The following is a 26682-nucleotide window of genomic DNA, read 5'->3' on the forward strand; positions in this document are numbered from 1 at the left end:
CTGACACACACTTTCTGACCTGTGTGAGCTCTCCGTAGACACTAGAGAGCAGCACTGCTACACACTCTGCATCGGCCTTCACAGGCTCCTCTGAAGTGCAGTGTCACACAGTGAAAGTGATACCACCCTGTTCTATCATAGTAGCCATATTAAAATCCAGTGACCCTGTGTGAGCATGCTCACTGTAGGATGATCATCTTTTTGAATCAGTATTTCATATCTGTAGTTATCAAGCTGACTGTTTGAAGAAACTATCAATTTAACAACACACGTGCTGCAAACACAATACTCAAACTGGATACAAATGAGACCAGAAATGGTTCCATGGGGAACTTTAAAAGGGATCGACCTGGCTGGAACATTTTAATTTGTGACTTTTGAAGTTAGTGAAGTCTGCTATTACAGTCAAAAGTATTTCCTAGTTAACTTTATCACAACATAAACCTATCATTTTTTTCCTGGTAGGTTCATTACCTTTATCTGCCTGTATTTGTCTAGTAAAGTTTGTGTTAATTGTTAGTTTTGGGGTTGCACATTCACATTGGCATGTTTTCATTAGTATGGGCTCCAAATGAACAGGGACAGGCAGATAAGTGGATGCTCAGTGTCTCTCCAGCTGTGTGTTAAATGTGTATAGAAGTGTGTGATGTGAGTTTTTGGGAGCTGACAATGATCACTTATCGCAATAATTGCTTGGCTTTTGTCATATAAAAAGAAGCTGTAAATTGTGGAAAATGGAAAATGGAAATTCCACCACAGTGGAGGATGTTCTCTGTGGATGTCAATATGGAAGTCAGAGCGAGTTGGAAAACATCTGATCAGCACCACTAGGCCAGACTTCACCATGAGCTTCTCCAAAAAATGCAGCTTTAAATTTGTGGGACTAAAAAATGAGGACAAGCAGAAAAGTATGTAAAGACTTGGACATAGAAAGACACACACACCTGTGTTTATGGGATAAGATCCCACAAACTTAAGCCAGACAGTAGACCACCACAGTATGACTGTAAGCAGCATGACTGAGTGTCAAGAATCTGCTGAAAACAGTATGGCAGCTGTTATGGAATTTGCCAAACTACAGCTGTAGTCCTCGAGGGAGCATGAAGGAGAAGCTTCACGACCACAGGATGAACACAGGCAGATCTCTACAGTCACTGTAAGGCTGCTTTAAATAGTTTTTATTGTACTCTTGTGAGTGATATGTATGCTGAGCTGGGGTACTCTACACCTGGTTGGTCTACACCTCAGACACCTGATGACAGATTACCCAAGACGAACACTTTGAGCTGGTCGTAACTTTAGAACATTAAAAAATAAATTGTTGTAGGAGAGTTAAATTGGAAGTGAACAGATTTTTATGAAAATAAAGATAAAATATAGCCTCTGTTAAATGTGAAGACTTGTGGGACTTCAGTAATGATCCTGTTAGTGAACTCCACCTTGGTTTGTGTTACATTGTGGTGGTGATTCCTGTCAGAACTGAATAGAATAGGGTGGGTGGTTCGCGCTTGCGCAGTGCGCCCCATCCTCCGATCAGTGCGGCAGGAAAAGCGCAGAGGAGACACGGCAGGGACATAGGGAGAGAGGGAAACTGTAAGACAAGAGGAAAAGAATAATAACATGGACACAGACAGACTGGCGGGTGTATCTGTGAAACTGTCCTCGGGTGTTGGACTGTAGAGCTCCTCCTTCTGCCGCACCGCCGCTCCGTTTCTGTCGGGCAACCTGAGGATAATAATGCCAGAGAATGGAGGAAATCTTCAGAAATCCTGCCACTAAACTGCGCCGTGCTGCCAGGCTTTAAGGCTTTTACAGAAACAGAAGGTCATAAAACTGAAGATGGTCCTCATGTGACCGTGGGGCGCCTTTGCTTACCCACCGCGTCGTGCTCTCCAACATCAGGCCACGCTCAAAGTTTTTTTTTCTCCATTTTTTCAGGAGAAGGGGAAATTTTGCTGCATCGAATTCCTCTGGACGGGATGTCATCCGCAGTCAGGAGGAACTCCTCCGGCTGACTGATCCTCCTGCAGCACAGTTAGCGGCTTTTACGCACAGAGGAAACGATGGGAGATGCGGCAGATGACAGAGGGATGAGACGGACCTTCATCGTCCCTGCCATCAAAAGCTTCGATCACTACGACTTCACCAGGGCCAAGATATCATGCAGCCTGACGTGGCTGGTGGCCAAGGCGTTCGGCTCGGGTAGGTGGCGCCTCCTGCGCGTCTTCACTTGGGTGTAGAAGCGTGGAAAAACAGTGTTGTGTTAATTATCTAACATGTGTAATATTGTGGCCTGCTGGTGTTTAATGATGGCTGTTGTGGTTGTGTGATTGTTTTGTAAACATCCTGTAATCAGACACTCACTGTGACAGAAACACTCAATTATTCCCCTCTTTTATTATTAAAAGAATCAGTAATGTTTTAGTCTTACTTCACATCTCGAGTTTGTGTTTCACAACTACATGCATTTATTTTCAGTGTTTATATTATAAACAACAGACTGGAGGTCAGAGGTCAATCCCACTGTTTCACTACAGTGTCACAGGGTTATTGATTTAACCTTTTGCCTACCACTGCTGCTTATTCCTCCAGAGGATGCCAGGCCAAAACATTATGTAACGCTATACAGTCCTGTACTGTCAGCCATTACTGCCTGATCTACACAAACACTTACTTATTAGAACTCTAACCAGGTTAGAATTCGAAGTAGTTACATTAACACCAAAGATAAGTTTATAGAACTTGCAGGGGATTTCTACAGTATTTTGCTTTGTATCGCTGAGGAGTCGCAGTGCTGAAGCTGTGACAGCTTGCAGGCGGCCTGTTGTTATGTTTTTCCTGACAGTAATAACAGTAATGTTTTCATATGGACGCATGTGTTTTACTCTACATCAGGCCTGTCTCCTGTCCTCTGGAGTTCTCTGGCAGTCTGTCCCTCACACAGCCCCGAGGTTTACCACAGCTGCTCATGAAAGTTTGCCTCAATGGTCAATCTCTAAAAGACAGACCTAGAATAAGATCAGAAGCAAGACGTCAGCATCTCACACACTGAGTAAATAAGTGTGTGTATAGCACAACGTAAGCAAGAGCCGGGCTTAGTTCTATAAGACCCGTGGCTGTTAGCATACTGCTGCTGCCTTGTTTTTTCCCTCTGGTGACACAGTTTCAGCTTCTAGCACCACCGAGAACTGTGGCCCAATTCATAACTAGTCCTCGGAGTCTTATTTGGCCTAGATAGGTGGAATGAGCAATGGTGATGCTGAACTTTCCCAGGAGCTCAGAGTTTGTTCTGAAACATCAGAGAGATGGATGCAACAGTAGTCTGAGCAGTGAGTGAACTATATATTTAGACTGCGCTTTGCATCCAACAACAGAAATAGAGGAAGACCCTATGTCCAGACAGGCTGGGATTGTGTTAAACACACTGATGGGGAAAAAAAGGACCCATTAAGGTCACTACAGAGTTTGACAGCACCACCTTGATGCTAACTATTGTTAGCATAATGTATGTTTGTGTTCTCTAGGGCCCCATGTAGCTGTAAGTTAAGTGGTTTAGTCCAAAGACCAATCAATGATAATCACATCTAGAGCCTAAACATGATATGTGATACTCAAATGATGATGACAACCATTCAAAGATGACTTCACACGAGTCTGATCACAAGCTGGAGCTCAGACACTGGCCTGACTCTGGCTTGGCATGGTTATATCTTACAAACACACGGTCTGTGATGCAACCAAAAGTCACTAAATAGACTGCAAGAAGTTGCTAAACTATTTAAAACAACACTTCATCTGAACTGAGAGCAGAAAACTACTGTTTCAGCGCTCTGAGTAGAACCAGTGTTGTTTTTAGCTGCAGCTATCAGCTGTTTTTAGTGGAAAGAAATGCTGTTAAAGCTCAACACTGTAGACAGTAAAAAGTAGCTGTTGAACACAGTGGAAAATAATCACAGCAAAAAAGGAAAACTTTTGCGACAAGCTGGCCTTGATGCAGCCGTTGGATTTACCAATATACTAAATTTTGTTTCGTGTTTCATTCCACATATCCTGCTTTTTGGTTGCTTTAGATGTCTTTGGTCCATACTGCGCTGCCAAAGCTGGTCTTGGTGCTGGTTTGGTGCACTGAGCGTTAGTAAATCGTGAATGCTCCACGTCTGTTAGATCTATAAATGGAAACTGCTTGTTAACAAGTTCTTATTGTTGTGTTTACAGCTTGTTTCCGTTGCATCTTTCACATACCAGAAAAACACACAAAACCTGCAACAGTAGGTATATTAAGTCATTTGGTCTCAAGATTACCACTGAAAAATATCCCTGCTACACAACTTTAACTAGTTAAAATTCTAACTAAGTATTTTTTGTTGGCATTGTGTGTCATTAAAGAGAGGTAAACAGAGATAGTGCTGACCATTAGGTTGTGTATGCTGAGCTGTGCTCCCGGGGGTCTCCAGGGGAGCAGTCTTCTCGTGCCTGAACTTCCTGTAGCAGCTACTTCCTGTCTATTTCCTCTTTGATGGCCAACACAAAGGAGAGCATTTTTTACTTGACAAGGCAGATTTCCATGAACTATGTGCTGCTGTATGTGTAAAAAAGACTTTAATAAGGTTTAAAATGTTCTGATTTCACATAAAGCTGCTTTATATCTGATAAGTCAGACTTAATGTGAAATGAAAGCTCCTGATACAAGTTAGATTGATTTTAAAGTTGTGACTAGATGCACGAGTGCTTCTTATGAAGCAGCTAAACATCTGCCTGTTGCTTTAAATATCTCTTTTCATCACACACTGTGGGGGCACTGGAAGGCTGCGCTAACCACACTCACTGGAAAACCACTGAGGTTTGATCACAAGCTTAAAGTTTTTTGGGGGTTTTTTTCACTGTGCTTTACATATTTTATTTTCCATGTTTTTATGTTTCTTGAGCTTCTGATTGCTCTTACTGTATAAGAGAAAAGCTGTACCTTTAAGATAAATTCCTTTTGTGTCCTTTGTTCCCCCTCGCTGTGATACACTGAGGCAGGCAGAGAGGAAATGACCCCACACACCAGGAATACACACTCACAGAGGAGCAAACAGCCTTATAAAAAGTGTGTCAGCAGCAGGCACATTCTTATACAAAAGTCTTGTGTGGAAGTGGTACCCATGTGTATCCAGTGCAGAATGTAGGCTGCGTCATTCAATGATAAATTAATGTCCAGTTTAGCTTGGAGTCACAACATGTGGTTAACAGCATGGTATGATGAAGGAAGAATAAACAGCATTGCAATGTGTGTGAGTAATAGGCTGTAGACTGCATGTGGCAGTATGGATGAAATGCTGTACAAACTGTAAAAGCCAGCTTGATATCAGCAGTTTGTAGATCTGTTTATATTAATACTTTGCTAATTGAAGCAAATGTAGTTGGCGTCCTATGGAGCAGTATCATCACCCACTAAACCAAAGGTACTTTTCAGTAGTAGTCCATTACATGTATTCATTCCTCTCCAACACTGAGAGTGTTTCTGTTGGGCTATTTTCTCTTTAAATCAGATTTACTGGGTGAGGTAACAGGATTAGAAGGCACCTTAATGCTTTGTAACATACACTACTACCGACACACATTAGCAACAGCATACCTGACACACACACACACCATGTCTTTGTGCTCGCAACATAGCCTGTGTAGATCAGCTGTATGATAAGCAGTGCTTGTGATATAACTGTGTCTCATGGTCCCTCATGGTCTGTCATGTTTCTTTTTTTTGTTTAGTGAAGTTTTTCTAGTGTGTGTGACGCATAACAGAACAAGCTTTAACCTGTTTGTATCCATGAAGATGAAGCTATGAGCTTTAATGCAGGGAACCATAGCAACAAGTCAGTAAACTATAGACCAGAATTTTGTGTTATTTGTCAGGTCTTCCTCTGTTTGAGCAGAGGCATTTTGGGTAAACCCCGTCTCCTCTGTGTCTTCTCCCCTCAGATGCAGTACCAGAGGAACTGGTTGAGCCTTTCTACAAGGACCAGTACAACCAGGAGCACCTGAAGCCTCCGGTCGCCTGCCTGCTTCAGTCCGCTGAACTCTACTGCCGGGCGGGAAGCCTGATCCTCCGCAGCGATGCCGTCAAACCTTTACTGGGACACAACGCTGTTATTCAGGCGTTGGCTCAGAAAGGCCTGTATGTCACCGACCAGGACAGACTGGTGACTGAGAGAGACCTGACCGGCACCCCCATACACATGGTGAGTGGAGATGGGACTATATTCACTAAAGTTAAAACATCACAATTTCAACTGCAGCATCGATTTAATTGTACTTACTGTAAACACATGCATGGTAGTAACCATGGCGATGTGATGTGTGAAAAGTTGGGGCTTAAAATAGAATATTTTTTGGGGAAAAATGTAACACAAGATTGTCATCAGACATATAAACATATAAAACAGAAAGCAAAACATCCTCACATCTAAGAACAAGGAACCAGACAATGAACTGTACTTGTGCTTGATAAATGACCTCAATCAATGGTCCAGGTTGTTGGCAAACAGCATTCATTGATTAGGCAGTTGCACTAATAGTTTTCAGCATTAATTTGTCACTGGAAGTTACTGTGGTGCTAACCCACATGTGTTATATGATAGCATGTTTGTGTGTGCTTCTTCTACATGAGTCGTACTGTTAGACCTCCAAGATCTGTCCTGTTGAGAGAGAAAAACAACCGCTAATGATGGGTTTCCTATAGCAACCCATTACTCACTGTTCAGTCCTCTGTGTCATTAGACAGCACAGGGTCTTATAGCTGACACCACCTGGAGATGCTGTAGATACAGTAGTGTGTAGATATTTTGGATGGAAGACAGATTAAGGCTTAATCTGCGTATTATTTTTAGTGTTAGTCTGTCAGAATATCAGACAAAAATGTGTGTTATAGCCTATATGACATGTTCTTTGTTTGTCCAACCAAAAGTCCAAAGCACAAAAACTGAGTAATAATTTTTTGTTGTAGCTTTTGAACATCCACCTTTTAGTGGATGTGAGTGTGTAGTGTTTCCAGTTATGAAAGGAGGGTGAGCAGACACACTGCTAGTGCATGCATGGCTGGAGACCGGGCACTTCTGCTGACGCCAAAAGGTGTCTGCATTGCAGTGCACTCTTTCCTCCAGCCTTACCACCACCACCACCCCCTCCCCTCTGTCTTTCTGTCTTGTTTCTTTTCCTTCATCTTTTTTAGCCCACGACGTCTCCCTTCACCGTTCCAACACTTTCTTCATGGATTAAATGATAGTTTATTCTATCAAGCATATTTCATCATGCCAGCCTTTGCCCCCACATCCTCTCTGGGATTATTGCATTAGCCCTCTTCTCCTGCTCTCCCACAGCTCCGGAGAATAATTCAGTTAGAGTTGTTAGCTAGTGACGTTTTTATCTTTGTGTTTAATTGCATCACTGATTGATCGAGGGACGGGTAGAAGTGTGTGTGTGTGTGTGGTATTCTAATCTGTTTCTTTGTGTTCAGGTGATGTAGTGACCGCATTAAACAGAAAAATGAACACTTTAACACGTTGACTTTCATTAGTGTAACTGACAGGAAGGCTGTTAGTTTAGGTGTCTGTCGTTTTTGTCACTCTGTGACCTTGTGAATTCATTAGATCAGCTCTGCAAAGAGGAGCTGTGTGGAGGGTAATTACAGCCGTGCTAAAGTTGAGGGTTTTCATTTTGGGTTACGGTATATCTGCACAGAAAAAAAATGATGACTTCATGGTTTTTCAAATGCTCTGCTACAGAAGAATAACTCATGTCAGGGGAGGAGGAGGAGCGTGGCAGTCTGTCAGAGGGCGAATGGATGGAGAGGGAATGGGAGGGGAGACAGAGTTTAGGGGCTGCCATTTGGCTACAATTCAGAGGGAAGCAGGAAAGTAGAGCAGGAGAAGAGAGGAAAGAGTGAATGTGGAGCAGACAAATGGAAAAGATGGGGAAGAGATGTGGAAAGGCGGGAAGGACAGGAGACGAGGTATTGCCTTTTTGGCAGAGAATTCAGTGGAAAAGGCCTGCTGTTAATACGACCATCTGGAAAGAAGGGGAGAGCGGGGGGAAGAAAGGACATGACGGAGGAGAGGAGGAAAGGAGGGAGGAAGGCACAAGACGCCATGTGCACTATTGCAGCACTGTGGAGGGTGGGGTCTCCTAACGAGTCAAGGCACGTCTGGTGCACAAATGAGAGCCCCCTCCCTTCTTTTTTTGTAACCCCGTCTTCAAGCACACATAGTCACATAGCGGTCAGACATGCTGCGGCGCACACACGACCTGCATGTCCTTCTCTACCTGTAGTTAGACTTTTTTTTGCAGCACGTGCTTTGCTCTGTCCTCTGAACGTGTGACAGATGAGAGGGAAAGAGAGTCGGAGCAGTAATTGAATTTGTCTGCAGAGGGGCGTGTGCCTTCATCTAAAAGCTCTCTTCTGAATAACGCACAGCACTCTGCACAGTGCACACACTACTATGTCAACAGAGCCAGACATGTAGGTGTCAAGTTGTGAAATAAAATCTCTTGTGCTGGTCAGATCTTCATTCTTTTGTATTGTGTGCCTGCACCGAACAGATACTTGTGACATTTGTGGAGAATGGGGCCACTTTGATTATCTGTTTGCTCAGCTGTATTCTGATTTCCTATAAATGCCTTTGATCATGGGTGCACACACACACACACGCAACAATACAACGGTGGTAAGAATGGATACTCCTTCTCCCGTTGGATGGAGTGCATACTGCAGCTCTTTACAGCTCTTTATGACCAGTCTCTGCCATTTCTACAGCCTTATAAGGCATGTCTGTCACCAATGAGTGGTTAAGACTCACTTCTGTACACACACACACACACACACCAAATGGCCTTTGTGAAGGCATAATAGACAGCACATGGCTTTTAAATGAATGCTGTCAACAGCAGCGTCTTTTTCTGCTGTGGATATGTGAGCTGTCTCCAGAAAGTTCTTTCTCTTCACCATCTCTTACAGTGTGTACATTTTAACTCGAATAGACTGCTTTGAAACACAGTTGAGTCCAGTTTAACTATCAGATTCATGAGTGTGAACTCTGGATAATCAGAAGAAAATTTGCCCCATCAAATATTCTTGCAGGAATGTGCTTTGTTAGCTTAGCATGAAGAGTTTGAGGACACAGGTTTCTATGCTGTGCCACTCTTATGAAGCTCAATACGACTGTTGGGTGACTGTTAATGGGGCTCACATAACTTTAAAGAGGGGCTACTGCTATTGCAATAAAAGTTCCTATTTAAAAATTCTCTTTGATTCTCCTCCCACTGATGCTTTACTGCTTTGAAAACCCACCAAACATCTTTGTGAAATAAAAGTTTTATTCCACTGTGCAGACATACATGATGCACACATTTAAACATGTTTAAATTTACAGAAATCATGATTAGGAAGAAATTAAATATTGAGACTTGTCACAACCATTTAAATTCACGTGGCTTCTCCACCCACAGCTCTGCACAGACACACACACACACACATCTACACAAGCTTCTTAACTGCATTGAAGATTTAGGAGTTTTATGCAAATGACTTCAGAAAAGCTTCAATCACAGGAAAAGCTCAGTTGGGCCTCTGTAAAAATCATGTTTTCTAAATCTCCAGCTTCAGTCTAGGCTGCTTGCATCTCTCTCTCTCTCTCTCTCTCTCTCTGTGTCAGTCCAGCTGTCAGACAGATGTCTAACAGGAGGAGAATGCATGCAATGTGAAATATCTGGCAATATCCTGAGGTTACATGATTTGAAAACAGTGCATGCAGACTGTTCTATAGACAGTTCAATATCAGACTCAAGTGCCAAATCAAACAGTCCTGTTTACTGCTGTAATATGCTACAAGTGCAGTGTTCAGTACAACATCATATTATAGTGTTTATAGTTTCTGTGTTTATTAGGTGAAATAGATTTCTATCACACCAAAAACTAAAATAACTGGATGATGATCAGTCGGTCACGTAGATGCGTATATGTTGCATAGATTGTAATATAAGCACACAAAGCGCACAGTGAAGTGATTTGAAATTTGTATCAATCTTTCTGTGGTCACAGTGTCACAAACCTAATAAGTTTACCCTTCTGCCAAATTACAGCTTTCCTGATTTATAAATTACACTCATAAGAATGTCTGTAGAGGCTTTTTTTTCTTTTAATCTGATTTTAGATGAAGTGACACCAAGAGCCATTGGTGTCACTTCAGTATTAAAGCATCTCGACACTTATTTCCATGAGGTGCTTGTGTCCAGCGGTCATTTCACTCCATCACTCTCAGTGCAACATGTGGTGATGACATTGAGCACCGGCGACAGCTCGAAGTTGACACCAGCAGTTTACTTGTTGGACCGAGGCTGTTAACATGAGGCTGTGTGGTTATGAATAGAGGTCTGTGCTGAACACTTCAGGCAGGTCTCACTGCTTGTTTTTCTCAGTGTGCGTCACCCAGATCATGGAGTCACAGACTTTAGATGTTTGTTCAGTTATAGGTTGGACACATAGAGAGCTGCTTAGGTAAGCACCAGGCACACGTAAGCAATAAAAACACACACAGCATAAATGTTTTTGAGCAGGACTGCAGTGGAACAGGAAAAGGAAGAGGAGGTCTGTTAGTCTGACCGGGCTGGAATGGGATTAAAAAGGCCAGGAGAATGTCAAGCTTTGTGTAGGTGTTGATGACTGGCAAAAACCACTTCTGTAAAATAGAGTTAATAGTGGGCAAAGTGTGTACTAGAAAACTAGATGTTTAACAGTGTAAAGTGGTCTTAAAATGTCACAAACCCAGATGGAGAGAGATCAGAGTAAAAAAATCATCTTTATAGCATCTGACATCTCAATGGTAGCCTGGACAGGTTTTCATAGTGCGTGAAAGTGAGGAGAACAACACTAGCTCACCAACTACCTCCTCTTCATCAAGATGGTGGAGTGCATTTGATATTATTGCTGCCATGGACTAGCTATGAGAACTAGTTTTTGTTAAGTGGCTTTCGATGATTGGTACTCTGATCCTAGACCTTTGGTGCTATTTATCCCTCTTCTGTCTGTCTGTGCAGAGTTCTCATCTGGCGCTCATAGACACCCTAATGATGGCGTACACCGTGGAGATGGTCAGCGTGGAGAGGGTGATGTCCTGCATCAACAGGTACTCCTCAGCTGAACCGTCACACAGCGATGGAAACATCCAGGAGCTGCCTTATGACACTGAGGATGCAATCACCACCTGGATCAACAAGGTACACGCACGAGTACACACAAAGAGGCGCGCTGTCTGCTCACAGAGAACAACAACACTACACATCCTTTTTTACAAAGGCGGCTTTTTATTTGACACACTGGACTTTGTTTACTCTGGATTTAACATGTGAGAGAGGTTCATAAGGAGTGCTGCTGCAAGTTCAAAATCTAATATGTTTCCAAGAGATCTGGGTGAAAAACTGGCACCAGACTCATGTAATAAAGTCAGAGAGATTACCAAGAGATTCAGCCCAGATTCCTCTGGTCTGCAGAAGCCGGATTGGGAGAGTAAAGTCAGACCTCAAGTAGGCTTTAAGCTTAAGAGGGCTGCAGTTAATTCTTTCTTTAATTCATTTTATTTTACTGATCATTTTAGCCACTTCACGTTGCTTTTCCTGCTCAGGAGGAAATGTTTAAGAAGATGTACAGACTCATTTTATTTAGCTGGAAATATTGAAACAAGCCTCAGTATGGTATGAAAAAAATGTACAATATGTTCACGTGCTCCGTGGTGCAGCCCAGGAAATCATCATGCCATGGCTGATGTGCATCCTCCAGCTAAAATGTTACATCAGTGTTTGTAAAAACTCTTTGAAGACAGAGAAGGCAGTAATCATTAAAACAGAGGGCCTTTCTAAGAAAATACTGTCACAGATTCATCTTTGAAGTTCTTTTTTTACAATGTGCTCGAGTGAGACGTTAGCTGAGTGCTGTGTATTGTGTTACAGTAATATTTTTATCAGATGTTAATGGGTACAAGTGTTGGTGAAAAGATTTCTTTGATGTGTGCAGCCTCTTATATTCTCAGGTTCAGGCTTCTCTCCGTCCTGCACAGACACACTATTCAACCTCAGTGTACAGCAAATGCTTGTGTGAAATCTGACCCTCTGTCTTTCTCTCTGTCCATTTTGCTTCCTCACTCATTCTTTCTGTCTTTCTCTCAAGGTGAATGAACACCTAAGGGACATCCTTGTTGAAGAGCAGAAGCTGAGAGAGGCTTCCTTGCAGGAGTCAAACACCACAACACATAAAGTAAGAACGCACACATGCAGGAACACAAACTCTAAAAATTTCTATTAATGGCTTTTAAACTTTTACTCATGAGAATGTATGTCTTCACATGAGAGACATCAGGTTCAGGATGCAGAGTTGTGTAAATCTGAGAAACAGATGAGCCCAGTCTCAGGCCAGCTGCAGGGAAATGTTGGCAAGAGTTGCCTTTGCTGCTGTTGGAGGACTTTGTGGGTCAGAAGAGGAGAGAAAGTGTGACAGAGAAAGAGGGAGACAGAGACAGGGCAAAGACAGAGGGACACATGGAGAAGGAACTCTGAGGGAGTTTGCCAGCTGAAGCAGAAAAGGGAGTCAGTAACAGACTCGGTCATCCTGCAGGCCTTGGAGTTATGTAAGGTCTCTGTGACACAACGAGTCAGTGTACTGGAACAAACACACAGCAGTTAGCTGCCGTCATTTTCTCCTCACTTAGCCATGAAGCTACAGCACAGTGCTCCACCTCAGCCTGGCTCCTGAGTACAGTGACAAGAGGGTAAAGACTAAAAATCCAAAAAATATTATCATTCCAAACAGGAATTCTCAGGTATACTTCCAGTTATTCTGTTAAAAAAGGGGGGGATTAAATGTGTGACTAACCAACAATCAAAGCTGCTGTGCAGTGATTTCAAAGCATAGCCTCAGCTGACTGCCGTGCTAAGCTTTGTTTTGGGTCATTAGCCTACAGCCATAACGTGCTTAGACTCTGCTTTGTACTAATTATAGTTTGATGATATGCTCAGTGGGAATATTTACCATCATAATTAACATAAACAACAATCTTAAAAATGAACATGTGGAAAGAACAGCAGAATCAGTATCAAATGTGATCACGAAACATTAGACTCACCCTATGTATGTATGAATTCTACGATGGGAAGTGGCAGGATTCATTTTAGCTGATCCAGTTATGGCACAAAACATAAAGGCACATATTCCATGATCGGCATATGCATTTCATGGTTATTTAAGGTTTGTTGGGTAAAGCATAAATGTATGAGGTGCTGCAGGAAACATCAACAAGATTCCCACTCCTACTGGGGAACATGAGTGTATATAATAGCTGTTAAAATCATTCACTGATGGCCGACTTCCATTAAGCCACACAGCAAACAGCTGAAAGGACGTGCCGTCACAGATTAAACTGTTTATATACAACAGGTAGTAAACTGACTGCACAGGGTCATGGTGAGTGCCTTCCTGTTCCCCAAAACAGAACAAATTTTACTCACTCTTCAAAGAGCCGCAGGATGTCATGAGTGGCTAAATCAGTTATCAAGAGAGCTTTTATCTGCCGTGGGAGTCTCTCAGTGAATTGTCTATTGCTCACTGTCTGTTTTTGTGTCAGTGTAGTGAGAGAGATCACTGCCTTACTGCTCTGTAAGGTGATAATACACATGCCTCACATGTACAGTACTACAGACGGTCAAAGGCAGCAAGTTACAACAGGGGACGATGATAGTGGTTTAAAGAATGTGAGGAATAGCTGGACACTCAGTCAGCTGCTCCATGCTCCATCACACAGCTCCTTCTCAGCTTTGTCAGCCTCAACAGAAGTCTATTCACTGATGAAGACATTCTGAGAGGAGCTAATTTCACACACACACACAAGCACACACACTAGTGCAGGAGCACAAGACAGTCCTGTCTATTCTGGGACGGTGTGAAAAGTCTGTAACTTTGGTCATATGACTAAAAACTCATCATTTTATGTGTAATTTCATGTAAAAGATGAAATACACATTTTGGATCATTATATTAGAACCAGGAGCTGTAGCAGTATAGAACTCTGGTGCTTTTTAGCTGTTTTTTTCCCTTATGATTTTTTTTTTGTAATTTCTCAAGACTCTTTAAGCTAATTGACATTAGCCCATTAGCCTATTAGCCCATTAGCATATTATTAAATTAGCCTATTTATTGTAAACACAGTCCATATCTCATGAATTCTTTGATGAAATTTCTTACACATTTCTGTTTGGGCTTAGTGAAGAAGAGACTTGAATTGGACGGTCAAAGGTCAAAAAGTCTGATGTGTTAATTTTGGAAAAATATTTACACAGATCTCTAATAGAATAAAATGATGAAACATTACAACATTTTGTATCAAAGTTCAGCCTCACTGTGACATCTGGACAGACATAGATGTAGAGACTACTGCTCGTCTTGATGCTTGGTACAAATTATGACTATGTTGCAGATTCAGCACTCCACCTTTAGCTATAAAAGGCAGTACTAGGTATATTGATGAATAGAATAGAGGATATTGACGGCTGAGTTTTACAAGTATTTCCATGATTGCATATCACTTTTTAGTGATTAAAAAAAACTTGGTTTTACTTCCAGCATTAATAGAGGGTTTGTCTCAGTAGTACCGTGGATCTGTCTCTGCTCTTGGCCTAATGCTTTCCCACTCTCTCCTGTTGTTGTCCAACTTTTCACCATCAAGTCTCCTAGCAAATGGTACTGGAGATTAGTACCTGTAAGTCCATTCATTCAGAAGAATTCTTCTTCATCCACCACCTGCCTCTTTTCCTCAGTCCCACTCTTCACAATCTTCCTTCCCAGTTGCCTTGTTGGTTTTGTTGCATGTGGCCTTGAGCCCCCTTAATGTCTGTTTAGAGGCCTCCTAACCCGACCCAGCCCTCACACGCATAGGAGCAGGACCATGTTTGACTGATAAGGGATTAAACCTAACCTCTCTGCTTTTGATTACATCCTAAGACTATGATTATTTTCAAATTATAATTAGAGTCTATGTCAGGGTCTGATGATGTGCATGATGGGTTTAATCTGCATTACTTCAGTTGAATGCACTGAAATTCCTCAAATTAACACTTTTATGTGTGTTTATGTGTGATGATGAGAAGTGCATGAAGATGAAAGTGTCTGCTGATGTTGGTGTGATCGAGAGCCAACTGTACACACCCACCCTGATGACACATGTAGGTGATGTCTTTGTGCCGTTGCCATGGTTTCAGGCTCGCTACAGGAGGGAGCACGCCCAAAGGAGTGCTCCGTCGCTCCCCCTGGTGGAAAACCTGCTGAAGGACAACACAGACGGCTGTGCCCTCACTGCCCTGCTGCACTTCTACTGCCCACAGGCCGTCAGACTAGAAGGTGGGGTCAGTCCGTGACCACGCCCTCTGCTTTTCTCTGTCCTTTTTCTTCTATTTATTCCAAAAAGTAAACACACAAGTCAGTTCAACAATACACTTATGAAAGGAAAGAATGACAGGCAGTGTGTTCAGCCGGTGATTTTTAGCCTCAGCTGGACAGCACAAAGGACGCTGTCTTCTTCCCTCTCAGATGCTGCAACTACCACAATGCATTTGAATAGGCTGCTTAAAACAAAGAGTGTATTTATCATCATTATCCATCGTCTGAAGCTTTAGTTTTGCAAATAAATACTATTTGGCGGCATTATGTGTAGGGAAAAAGCATCTTGGCACCACTGCCCTGTTACTCTTTCTGTATTTACTAGTATAAATAGAGGACTGTGACTCGATAAAGACTCTACAAGGCACATAGGATTTAGAATGAAATAAAGGGGAACAAAGACTTGTTTCCTCTCAGCCTGCCTGCCTGCACCGTCATATCTGAAAATGCCTCGGGCTGGGATGTGATTGGTCACGGGCGGTTTGTGACAGAGACCGTTAGGAGGAGTAGCTGCCTGCAGTTTCAAAGAAAAACAACTCCTGCCTCGATGCTCTTAGGCTCTCTGGATTGAATGCAGTTTACAAGGAGCTCACACACATGTGAAGCAGATGTGAAAGTGAGCTGTTCTTCATTAAGGTTTCTTTGCTGGCAGCTTGATTTACTCTAAAAATAATGAAGATGTGGGGAAAAGCACAGAGTGCCATCACTCCAGAGAGATCAGCTGCTGTAATGCTCTGTTGCCTCTTCCCTGCTCTGCTCCCTCGTGTCAGGCTTCCTACACATACTTCCTGTAATGTCAGGGGATAAAAATCCTGATGATTCATGTAGAAGGAGTTGAAGACGGTTTGAGCCATGAATAGTTTCAAAGATTCAAACCAGCTACTGCATATAGTTCAAATACAGGCGGGAAACATTAGGGTCGTTTCTTCTTAGCTGTTTCTTTTTTTAAACATAAACTAAGTCTTATCTCTTCCTTCTCTTCCTGTCTGGCCTTTGCTATTATACCCCTCCCTCATGTGTGTTTGTGTTTGACCCCTCCCCTGGCTGAGCAGATATCTGCCTCAAGGAGACCATGTCTCTGGCTGACAGTCTGTACAACCTCCAGCTGGTGCAGGAGTTTTGCAGGAACAACCTGAACCACTGCTGCCACTTCACCCTGGAGGACATGCTCTACGCACATGCTTCTGTAAAGGTAGGGGAGAGCCGCTGTTCAAGTATTCAAATCAACACATGAGAAAGAAATGTTTTTTATATTGTGGATTCTGTAGGAAAAATAAAATGGTGAGGAGAAACAACAGATGTTTTTGAGGAGTACCAGGAGGACCAGAGTGGGAAATTACAGATGAGGGAGAAATGAGTCATGCAAGGAAAAGTTTAATAATAGATGTGAGCGTTACCTTAGCTCTGACAGGGACTGTTACTGGCTGTTTAACTGCATGTTTTAAGGGTGTATACAGTGAGTGTTGCTTTGTTACCAAATTATAAATTATTTGTTTATTATTATAAACAAATATAAGACAGCAGCCAGTATGTTTGTGTGTACTAAAGCTTTCTCAGTGCCCCTCCCTAACCGTCTTTCTGCGCTTAGACAGAGGACAGATTCTGCTCAGAAGAGATTCACAATCCTGACCCGTCTCTGTCTGCTCCTCTTGTTCTCTTCACTCCACAACATCCCTCCCGTTACTAAAGGTTTTTACAGATAAACAACATGACCGTTCACTCTATTCTCAGACAGATATCTCCACTTTTCACATGCTTTTGTATCTAATTAATAAAAAGACGTATTTCTATGCTATCCATCCAGAGACAGGAAAGCCAGTGTGGGTAAATTGTATGCAGAGAGCGTGGGTACAAAACATTCAGATTCAAGTCACGGTCCAAGTTGACCGGGACTTTCCATTCTTCAAAACAACACAGGAGACAGATTTCACACTGGGCTCTGCCTTTTTTTAACTTTTTAATTCACTATGTTGTTTATAGTGAGAGTGCATTAGTTGTATACTTGTATAATAGCACAACATTAGAGAAGGGGGGGCATTAGGAGCAGTTAAAGACCCTGGCACAGTGCCCATTCAGCACAGACTGACTGCCCACAGAATTCTAACAAATGCATGTGTCATTTTATTCAATGCATTAAATGGATTTAAGTGAATGAGCAGTGTATGAATGAGTGGACATACCAACTTTGGAGAGGAGAGGAGCTAAACTGCTCTGTGTGCTGACCAAATACTTTCCTACAGATGAAATAATCTGCACAGATCTCCTATTACATGAGTGCACCTGATCATTGATGTTGGTCACTCCCTCTGCTGCTGATTTGAGCATCAATCTGTGTATATGTGACATGTTTAAACTGCAGATTGTGGTTCTGGTGTAAAATTATTTTACATTAAACAACTTGGACAATTTAACTTGTGCTGACGTTCAAGTACGTGCACAAACACACTTCAGTCAGTTACCTAGCAACAGTTGGCTGGTCGTGACCTTACTGATCTGTCAAAACACTGCATGATACTGTGATACGTTTGCACAGACATGTGGGGATATGCAGAAAGTGCAATAATGTTAGTAATAACTATGATTGCAATGTTAACCACAAAGGTGTGTATGTGTGTGTGTTTTCAGAGTAACTTCCTGGTGTTTATGGCTGAGCTTTTCTGGTGGTTTGAAGTGGTGAAACCCTCCTTTGTACAGCCCAGAATCTTCGACCCAAACGGTACAGCACCACTTAACAGCATGCAATTGTTACCTTCACACTTATCTTAGCAAGCTATTGAGAATATGTTTTCTCTTGCAGCCTGTGAGCCTGTATCATCCTATAAAAATATGGCTCCTGTGTCCAGTCCAGTCAAACAGAGCTATGCAGACAGACCTTCCAGCCCGGAGAACATCCCTGCTGAAGGTAAACAGTTATTATGTCCTTACAGTCCAATGGTTGGCTATTCAGTGAGGCTGAAAATAAATAATGAGACAGATGCTTTACTGTACTTTTTAGTAGTCTGTGTTTCATAATCAGGAAAGAGGTGCCATGGAAAAGTGGATGTTTTGTTGTGAATCCAGAAGGCCCCCTAGTGGCTGATTTGCAGCTTTTATGCTTTTATTCATTTGTTAGGCACTGTAAATATGTGTTTTTTTATTTTTAGGAAAATATATCTAAGTGAAAAAATTAATAAGAAACTTATCCTACAGGTGTGATGAAGAGATCTACCTCCATGTCCTATGTTGATGGCTGCGTTGGGACATGGCCCAAAGAAAAACAGTCAGTATATTAAATCTATCAGCCCTGCCTCATCAATCTACATTTCTTAAGTGGTCTGTTGTTTCCATGTTAAACTAACAACACATTCCTTCCTCTTCCTTTTACTCTGCCTCAGCTCCTCCACTCGGGGAATCTCCTTTGAGATTCCTCTGGATGGAGACCCGACCTTGCCGCCATGTGATGGTCCCTTCCTCCGTGGTATGACCCGCTCAGCCAGCAGTGACGGTCTTGGGTTCAAAGTTCACTATGCATCCCGGGGAGGCATGAAACGCAACCTCTCCCTCATGCCAGTCAATGTTAATGGCCAGAACAGACACATACCAGAGGAGGATGAGGACTTCACCTCCCATAAGCCCTTGGGGCGAAACAACACATTCTCAGTCAAGAACCAAAGCAGGTACAATGTGGTAGATAATGCAGTCTAATCAATATAGTGTTTTGTAATATAAAATATATAATATGTGTGCAAATATTTGTATTTGCTTTGAGACCTTGTTTTGAAATCTTATCAATCAGTAACATGGAATTTTTTGTCCCTCCAGGTACTCTAATGGAGTCCTCCCAGACAGCAACAGTCACCATAGCAACCACACAGGCCACATCAGCCCATCAACTCCTCCAAGCATAGAGGAGGCTTTGAAGATTATCCATGACACAGAAAGGCCCCACGCCAGCCTGGGCATGGGGGACGGAGACAATAGTTTCTTTCTCCATGGTGCAGACCCGTCAGACCCACCAGGACCCGACAGTCAAGGTGATGACCCGGGTGCAGCTAAGGCACGGCTGAATGACCACGACCCCAACTCTGTATCCACAGATGAAGTAGACACGGGCATTCATGTGCGGACTGAGGACATCCAGAGTTTGGATGAGGACTCCTCCTCTCTGAGAGACTATTCAGATATAGACCCAGACTGTGAGGGTATGACCAGGTCATGTCCTCTGCCTGACAGGCCGGAGAGGGAGCAGAGCAGGGAAGGAGGACCCAGAGTGGTCCGTGACACTAACCCAGAGGGTGAAGGGGGATATGGAGGGGAGAGAAGCAGCCCCTGCCCGAGTTCAGCACCCACACTCCCCAGATCACACACAGTGAGTCCCACCTCCTCCACTGGTGGGTCTGCAGGTGGCATGGTGCGGATGACGAGCTTTGCAGAGCAGAAATTCAGGAAGTTAGAGGGAAGGAGCAGTGGAGGAACCACACCAGAGAGTTCAGACCTTAACGTACCATACACACACCCAACAAAGCCCACTCTCTCTCAGGTTTGTGGCTTATTCATTACAATTTGTGTGACATTGAATTTAAGTTAATAATATGCATATATTTTTTTAGATCTCTACGCCTCCCCAGCCAATCACATCACCCTCTCCAGTAACCCCATCACCCAGAGACCCCTCACACATCATCGCTTCAGAGATGATTCAACTGAGAATGAAGCTTGAAGAGAAACGCAGAGCCATTGAAGCCCAAAAGAAGAAGGTAAACAGACTTACAGCAAAAAAGATAGTTGAGTTCAAATATAGTTCAAATATAAGTGTAAACATCACACTCCTCTCATGACATTTCCCAGGTGGAAGCAGCTTTTACTCGGCACCGCCAGAGAATGGGCAGAACAGCTTTTCTAAATGTGGTGAGAAGGAAAGGAGTGACAGCCCCTCTGAGCCCCAACTCAGGAGCAGAAACACCTTCACCAGAGCCACTCACATCTTCTAAAATAACCAGCCAGAGCAGCGTGGAGCGGGCAGAGAGGTGCAAGCCAGACGGAGCAGCTCCCAAATCCCCCTGCGAAGATGGTGGCGGTGCGTGATCATTACACATTGTCACAGTGTGTATGGAGGTGTACTGCTGTAGTGACCACCCTGTTTGTGTTTGTTGTGAAACAGGGGCAGCTCCAGGAGAAATCGACCTTGCAGAATACACGCGCTCCATCGAGAGGCTGAACACATCACTGGGCTTTCTGCAGACAGAAATGCAACGTTTGTCCCAACAGCAGGAGAAGATTATGGCCATGAGAGACCAACACCACCAACAAGCGTGGGTCATACCGCCTCCTGCCCCGTCTCCACACAGGTACATCACTTTATTTGGAAAAAAACTGTTGTATTTTTCCATCTTTGTGTGAACATCTTTGTGGGTATTTTTGCACACAGGCAGCTCCGTGAGTTGCGTAGCAGCAGTGTAACAGGACGGGGGTCCGGACGAGGCTCTGTGGGGTCCTTATCCCCTATCCTGTCTTCTTCTGGGTCCCCCCGGGCTGCCAATCGTTCCCCTGCTGGAATCAAGCGAAGGCCAGCTTCCTTCCATGCCAGAACTCCCCGGACTCCGCGCCCTAATGATCTGAAGGTCACCCCCTTCAGTCGAATGCTCAACACCCCAACCTCAGTGGACAGCCTGCCCAGACTGAGGCGTTTCACCCCCAGCCAAACCCAAATCAGTTCTTTTGCTTATTTAAGCCATGATGAGGGGCCGCGGCAAGGCAAGAACCAAGACACCAAGGACAATAAAGAGAACACTGGCAGCAAAGAGACAGCGGAGAAGAAGAGTGCTGGCACTCCTCAGCCTCCTGCTAAAGAAGCAGCCAAAGAGACGGAGGATGAACGTCAGGAGGAGACGAGAGAGACTGAGCTGAAGGGAGACGGCAAACAATCAAGGACATCAGAAGTGTTGTGCCAGCCAATGTCTGAAATCCAAGGAGCCACAGGCAGTTGGGTCAAAGCAGACCAACAGGACAGGAAAGACCTGGTGGAGGTGCCTCTGTCTCGGCTGAAGGCTCCAAATGGCCAAGGTCAGGAAGTGGCAGGAGAGGGAGAAACAGGAGGAGAAGAACAAAAGATGTGCTGTGGATTCTTCTTCAAGGTGAGTCACAGATACAGAACCTAGATTACACAAGTTTAAATTATTTGAACCAGAGAGCAGTTCCCTGAGGCTCTTTACCAACAATTATTACAATGCAATGAAGCAATTTCGAATGTCATCAGTCATGTGTGTTAATGGGAATAAACTCTCCTGTATAAATGATTATTTTCCACCTTGTTCAACCTTTCCCAGATTTTGGAGTAACAGCAGTAAAACAGATGGACAAGTTGAATATATACCCTGTAATAACACAGACTGGATTTTTTTGGTAGAGTGTGCAGGGAGCTGCAACAGGAAGGATGTCACACTGTGTGAGCCTGGAACAACATGTCCAGTGTTGGGCTTTCTGAGCCATGAGCTGATTGGAGACAATACATTCATGAATTCGAGCCAAACCCAGACATAATGCCACACATACCAAATATCATCATCGTTATGAATAATATTCCATCCTCTGGAGTTTTAAGAGAGGCTGGGGTTCTACGCACAAAACAACGCTTATTCTGGAGGCAATAAAATCACAGTTTGTATTTGTGTTCCAGGATGATGTGAAGGGAGAGGAGGATATGGCAGCAAAGAAAGCAGCTCTGTTAGAGAAGAGGCTGAGGCGGGAAAAGGAGACTCAGGAGAGGAAGCTACAGCAGGAGCAAGACCAGGAGCAGAAAAGGGAGGCAGCACGGTGCGTCTCTCCAGATTTTACACTAATGCATATTGTGTTTAAACATGAGTGTACAGTATGAGCAGTACAATAAATCTTATCTTGGGCTCCTCCTGTAGGGTGAAAGCAGAGGAGGAGCAGCAGAAGAAGGATGACGAGAAGGCAAGGAGGGACTACATCAAGAATGAGTATATGAGGAGGAAGCAGCTCAAACTGATGGAGGACATGGACGACATCATCAAGCCTCGATCCGGAAGTCTCAAGAAAAAGCCACGGCCCAAGTCAATCCACAGGGACGTCATGGAGCCATCTACTCCTCCTGTGAGAGCAACAGGTGAGCGACACACATCCTACATCCACAACTCACACACTGAGAGTCAAATGCTGATTCCATGTTTTGTCCCATGTTCTTGTATGATGCAGGGGTGCGTCCTCGAGGCTTCTCAGTGTCCAGTGTTTCTTTAGCTTCCCTCAATCTGGCTGACAACGATAAAGATCACTCAGATAACAGAAAGAACAACAGGTAAGACCTGATTTTTAACATCATCATCACTGTCACCCATCTTATGTTTTCAATATGGTGATAACTAACACATTACAGATCCTAAATGTTTGATAAAAAAGTTTTTCATACTATCATTGAAGCCTGTGAGGTTTGCCGTCTACAGCTGGATTCTCGTTTATTCCTCTCTCTTTTTGTCCTCTACTTTGCATGCATCCCTCAGAGGCAACAAACTAGCTTCTGCCCATATCCCGTTTTATTTAAGCTCTCCCAAAGAAAGAAAGGGAAGGTTAGTAACGCTGTTAAAAGAAGACTGTGGCTCTGTGGTTTTAGCCTTCATCTCATCAGACGTTGTTTCAGCATAGGCAAACAGTGAAATAGTTACTCTATCATTGTAGTTTCTGCTTCTGCTTAAAGGTTCACCAGATCTGTGCACCTCTCTGTCCTCTTCCTCTCTTTTACAGTTTCACTCTCAAGCTGTTGTTGTTGTTTTCTTCTCTATGCTGGCTGCTCTGTGCTTTACTAGTGTGTTTGCTGTTGCCATCATAAGTACTTAAGCTCATTTTTCACTTTAGCCATAAAGGCAGCACTGAGACTTTTCTTTTGCTTGGCTGAACATGCCTTCTCTGACCCTCGCTGCAGAGCTTCATCCTTGTGCGATGTAATGCAAGACAACAGGCAGAGGTTGGAGAATGGTGTCACAGCGTCTGACCTTGTTTCACCACGCCTCTCTCTTTCTTTCTCTCTCTGCATGTCTATGTATATGTTACGTTGGTTTGTGTGGCGTACATGTGTCTACCGTTATGTGGCTCTTTGTGCGTGTGTGTGTCACTTGTCATGTCTGTTGTGGTCGTCTCCAGGCCGGACTCTGCAGAAGGTTTTTCTTCTTGTCCTTCGGCTGGTAGTCGGAATGGAGAGAAGGATTGGGAAAATGATTCCACCACCTCCTCCACTCCTTCCAACACTGAGTACACAGGTAAACACACACACCTGGGATTAACATTTAATGTGGATGGACAGTTTTAAGTATGAAACAGAAAAAGTCTCCACTCACTCAGAGAGCTAGTTTCTACAGTCCCATGATGGTTGTGCTTTTTTTCCCCACAGGGCCTAAACTGTACAAGGAACCCAGTGCCAAGTCCAACAAGCACATCATCCAGAATGCTCTGGCTCACTGCTGCCTGGCTGGCAAAGTCAACGAAGGGCAGAAAAACAAGATACTTGATGTATGTTGTTGTGTCTTATATGTGTGTATAAATATATTTGACCTAGTGCATTCAATGACTGATTTTTTTTTCTGCTGCAGGAGATGGAGAAATCTGAAGCTAATAACTTCTTGGTGTTGTTCCGTGATGCTGGATGTCAGTTCAGGTCTGTTTACACTTACTGCCCCGAGACAGAGGAGATCACCAAACTGGCTGGCATCGGCCCGAAGAACATCACAACCAAGATGATTGAGGCTTTGTACAAGTACAACTCTGACAGGAAGCAGTTCAGCAAGATCCCGGCCAAAACCATGTCTGCCAGTGTGGACGCCATCACCATCGCCAACCATCTGTGGCAGACCAAGAAGCAGGGGACACCCAAAAAGCACCCTAAGTAGTGCCCTTAATTTGGACCTGCTTCATTGGTAGATTTTCTTTCCTTGTTCATCATTAAAGGGACACACGTTCCCACAACTGGAATGTAGAACACGAGTGGGCCTCACAGATGCTGAGTCTAGACTATTAAATGAGACAAAGGTGTGTACTTGTCAGCATGTGTGTCAATGTTCTCATGTGCCAAAAAAGAAGAAAATAAAAGGCGAACCAATGCCTTACCTAGTGGAACCACTGAAGCACTGAATGTCACGCCTCCCTGACGGAGACCGTTTGATTTCTCTGTATGATCATGTGTGGCCTTATGCTTGTTTTCTGTCATATGGATGCTTTGTGGGTGTTACGTGTCATTTCGTCAGCGCCTGTTGGACACAGATCTGCGATCAGATTACGCCCCCCCCACCCCCTTCTGTGGTCATTTAAAGGGTGTGATCAGTGGCAGCATTTTTTTAAAAAGAGACTTTTGCTGCTATAAAAAGCATGTTTTTTTCACATGTGACTGAAAAACCTTATAGACAGGTCAAATATGTGTCTGTGTGTGTCTCTGTGTGCGTGTGTGTGTGTATATAGTGAAGTGCCAAGCAGAGTGAGGGAAAATACCTCAGCTGGTGAATTTATGGTGCAATTACTTTCCAAAAGTGTGACATGATGAGACATTAGAGCAAATGGAAGACCATCAGACAATTCTGGAAAGCACCTGCAACAGACTCCTTATTTATTTCATTTTGATAATGCTTTGAAGATATTTTAAGAAGCAGTTTTATTCAGAGAATCATATTATTACTATACCTATATAAGTTAAATTGGTTTGTATATAATGGCGGTCCCATTTAAAATGAGCAAGTCGGCTTGTAGTAGCTTTTGAGTAGCTTTTATAATTTATCATGTTATCTGTATGCTGTGGTTTGGGGCCTTTTATTTGTGCTGCAGATGCATAAAGTGTGATCACACAGCAGTGTAACTGATAAGACTATCATGGAGAAAATCCCACACTGTGTCATCCGTCTGTGCAATATATGGATAAATAATCAACATTTGACCATGTTGCAGTTAGAACTAACAATCACTCACTTCAATGTTAACTGTCAAATCCTGTTTTTTTCCCCTTAAAGTAGTCCACATCTGTAAATAAAGTGATCTCATCAATGATAGCACTTCAGAGACCCTGTCCACTGTCGTTGAGTCTAATCTAGGATGTTTCCATTTCAGGATGGTCATGCTTACTTACTTTACTTTTACATTTTTTTAATCATGTGTTTTCCTTCAATATGTGTTGACACTGTACAGATATATTTTGGCATATAGAAGTATTTTTTGTAACAACATTTACATGTTGGAGGTGTGTACTAAAGCAGCAGTTGTTGAAGGAAGTGTGTTGTATCGTGCAAAGTGTAGCTGAGGGATCGAGGTGTTTGAAGTCTTACTGAGGCTTATGTGTGCTGTTGTATGAAATGGAGTAAGTATGCAAAGAAAACCATAGTATTTTTTCCCTCAATTCTGAATTAATGTTCTTCTTGCGTAACAAGATGTGTTCAACTGTTCATGGATTTTTTTTATTTTATTCCTTTGAGCTTTATTAAAATGCCAACTATCGATATTACTCATGGTGTCTCATTTCACCCCAATATCAATATCATATCATATAATATACAGTAAAGTGATGCTAGCTGACACAATATAATAGCTTGGTATGTAACTATATTAGCATTCATCATCACTGCCACCTATAGAGTAAAATTACAATATATCAAATCAAAAGAGACAATAAATAGCAGGGTTCAGTGATGATGTGTTTTAGTGACACAAATTAAAATGTACCGTTAGGAGCTTGTGCTATTACTGTCATCATTGTGCAGACAAAGACCAGAAATAGAGGCTGTAGCTCATCTGCTACTGTATACTAGCAATTAGAGTCACTACTGTGAAGTAAGTATTGTAAGGAAGAGTTGTGGAAAAGTATGAGGATCACTCCCAGAAAGGTGGAGCAAGACAAACAAGATCCAGACAAGCTATAGCTGGAGAAACACAGACTGCACCTGCCTTTTACAGCTTTAGGGTACAGCTTGACCTTATTTGACAGATGTGGACTTAGACATTGTAGATACACAATACACAAGCCTATTTGGGGGTTCCCCATAGAGACCAGCAACAAAGGGAGGGTCAATATTATAAATATTACATTAAAATAATGTAAATTTGATGTCTTCTGCTTGCATATTTTCTATTTCCCAGCTGGTTAGGATTTGTTTTTCTTGCCTGCTCTGTATATCAAACATTACCAACAGTATAATTGTTGTTGGGCATCGGAGATAAAGGTAAATACTACAACAATCATAGGTTCATCACAGTTTGGGGCC

General features: G+C 43.0%; 1 protein-coding gene across 3 annotated transcripts; it reads left to right on the forward strand.

Moving 5' to 3' along the window:
* Positions 1-1532: 1532 nt before the first annotated feature.
* On the forward strand, positions 1533-25925 carry camsap2b (calmodulin regulated spectrin-associated protein family, member 2b). Of its 3 annotated transcripts, XM_028427113.1 has the most exons (22): positions 1533-1824; positions 1939-2202; positions 5962-6221; positions 11071-11250; positions 12197-12283; positions 15277-15415; positions 16507-16646; positions 18080-18170; positions 18252-18356; positions 18644-18713; positions 18829-19110; positions 19256-19973; positions 20044-20190; positions 20282-20510; positions 20595-20781; positions 20862-21567; positions 22110-22246; positions 22345-22559; positions 22649-22748; positions 23588-23703; positions 23835-23953; positions 24034-25925. In XM_028427113.1, exons 2-22 carry the CDS (start codon positions 2064-2066, stop codon positions 24328-24330), a joined length of 4464 nt encoding a protein of 1487 aa, XP_028282914.1. In that variant the 5' UTR covers positions 1533-1824; positions 1939-2063; the 3' UTR covers positions 24331-25925. The 3 variants fall into 3 exon arrangements, with proteins under 3 accessions (XP_028282914.1, XP_028282916.1, XP_028282917.1); XM_028427115.1 differs by having other exon boundaries at positions 1533-2202; positions 20282-20504; XM_028427116.1 differs by lacking the exons at positions 23588-23703; positions 23835-23953; positions 24034-25925 and adding an exon at positions 22951-23574 and having other exon boundaries at positions 1533-2202.
* Positions 25926-26682: the final 757 nt, after the last annotated feature.

This window comes from Parambassis ranga, chromosome 17 (assembly GCF_900634625.1).
Source record: "Parambassis ranga chromosome 17, fParRan2.1, whole genome shotgun sequence".
NCBI lineage: Eukaryota > Metazoa > Chordata > Actinopteri > Ambassidae > Parambassis > Parambassis ranga.

Coding starts and splice junctions, on each gene's coding strand:
- camsap2b (XM_028427113.1), top strand. CDS start 2,064: ATGGGAGATGCGGCAGATGACAGAGGGATGAGACGGACCTTCATCGTC. Junction 11,251..12,196: donor TCACCACCTGGATCAACAAG/GTACACGCACGA, acceptor CTTTCTCTCAAG/GTGAATGAACACCTAAGGGA. Junction 18,171..18,251: donor CAGAATCTTCGACCCAAACG/GTACAGCACCAC, acceptor TTTCTCTTGCAG/CCTGTGAGCCTGTATCATCC.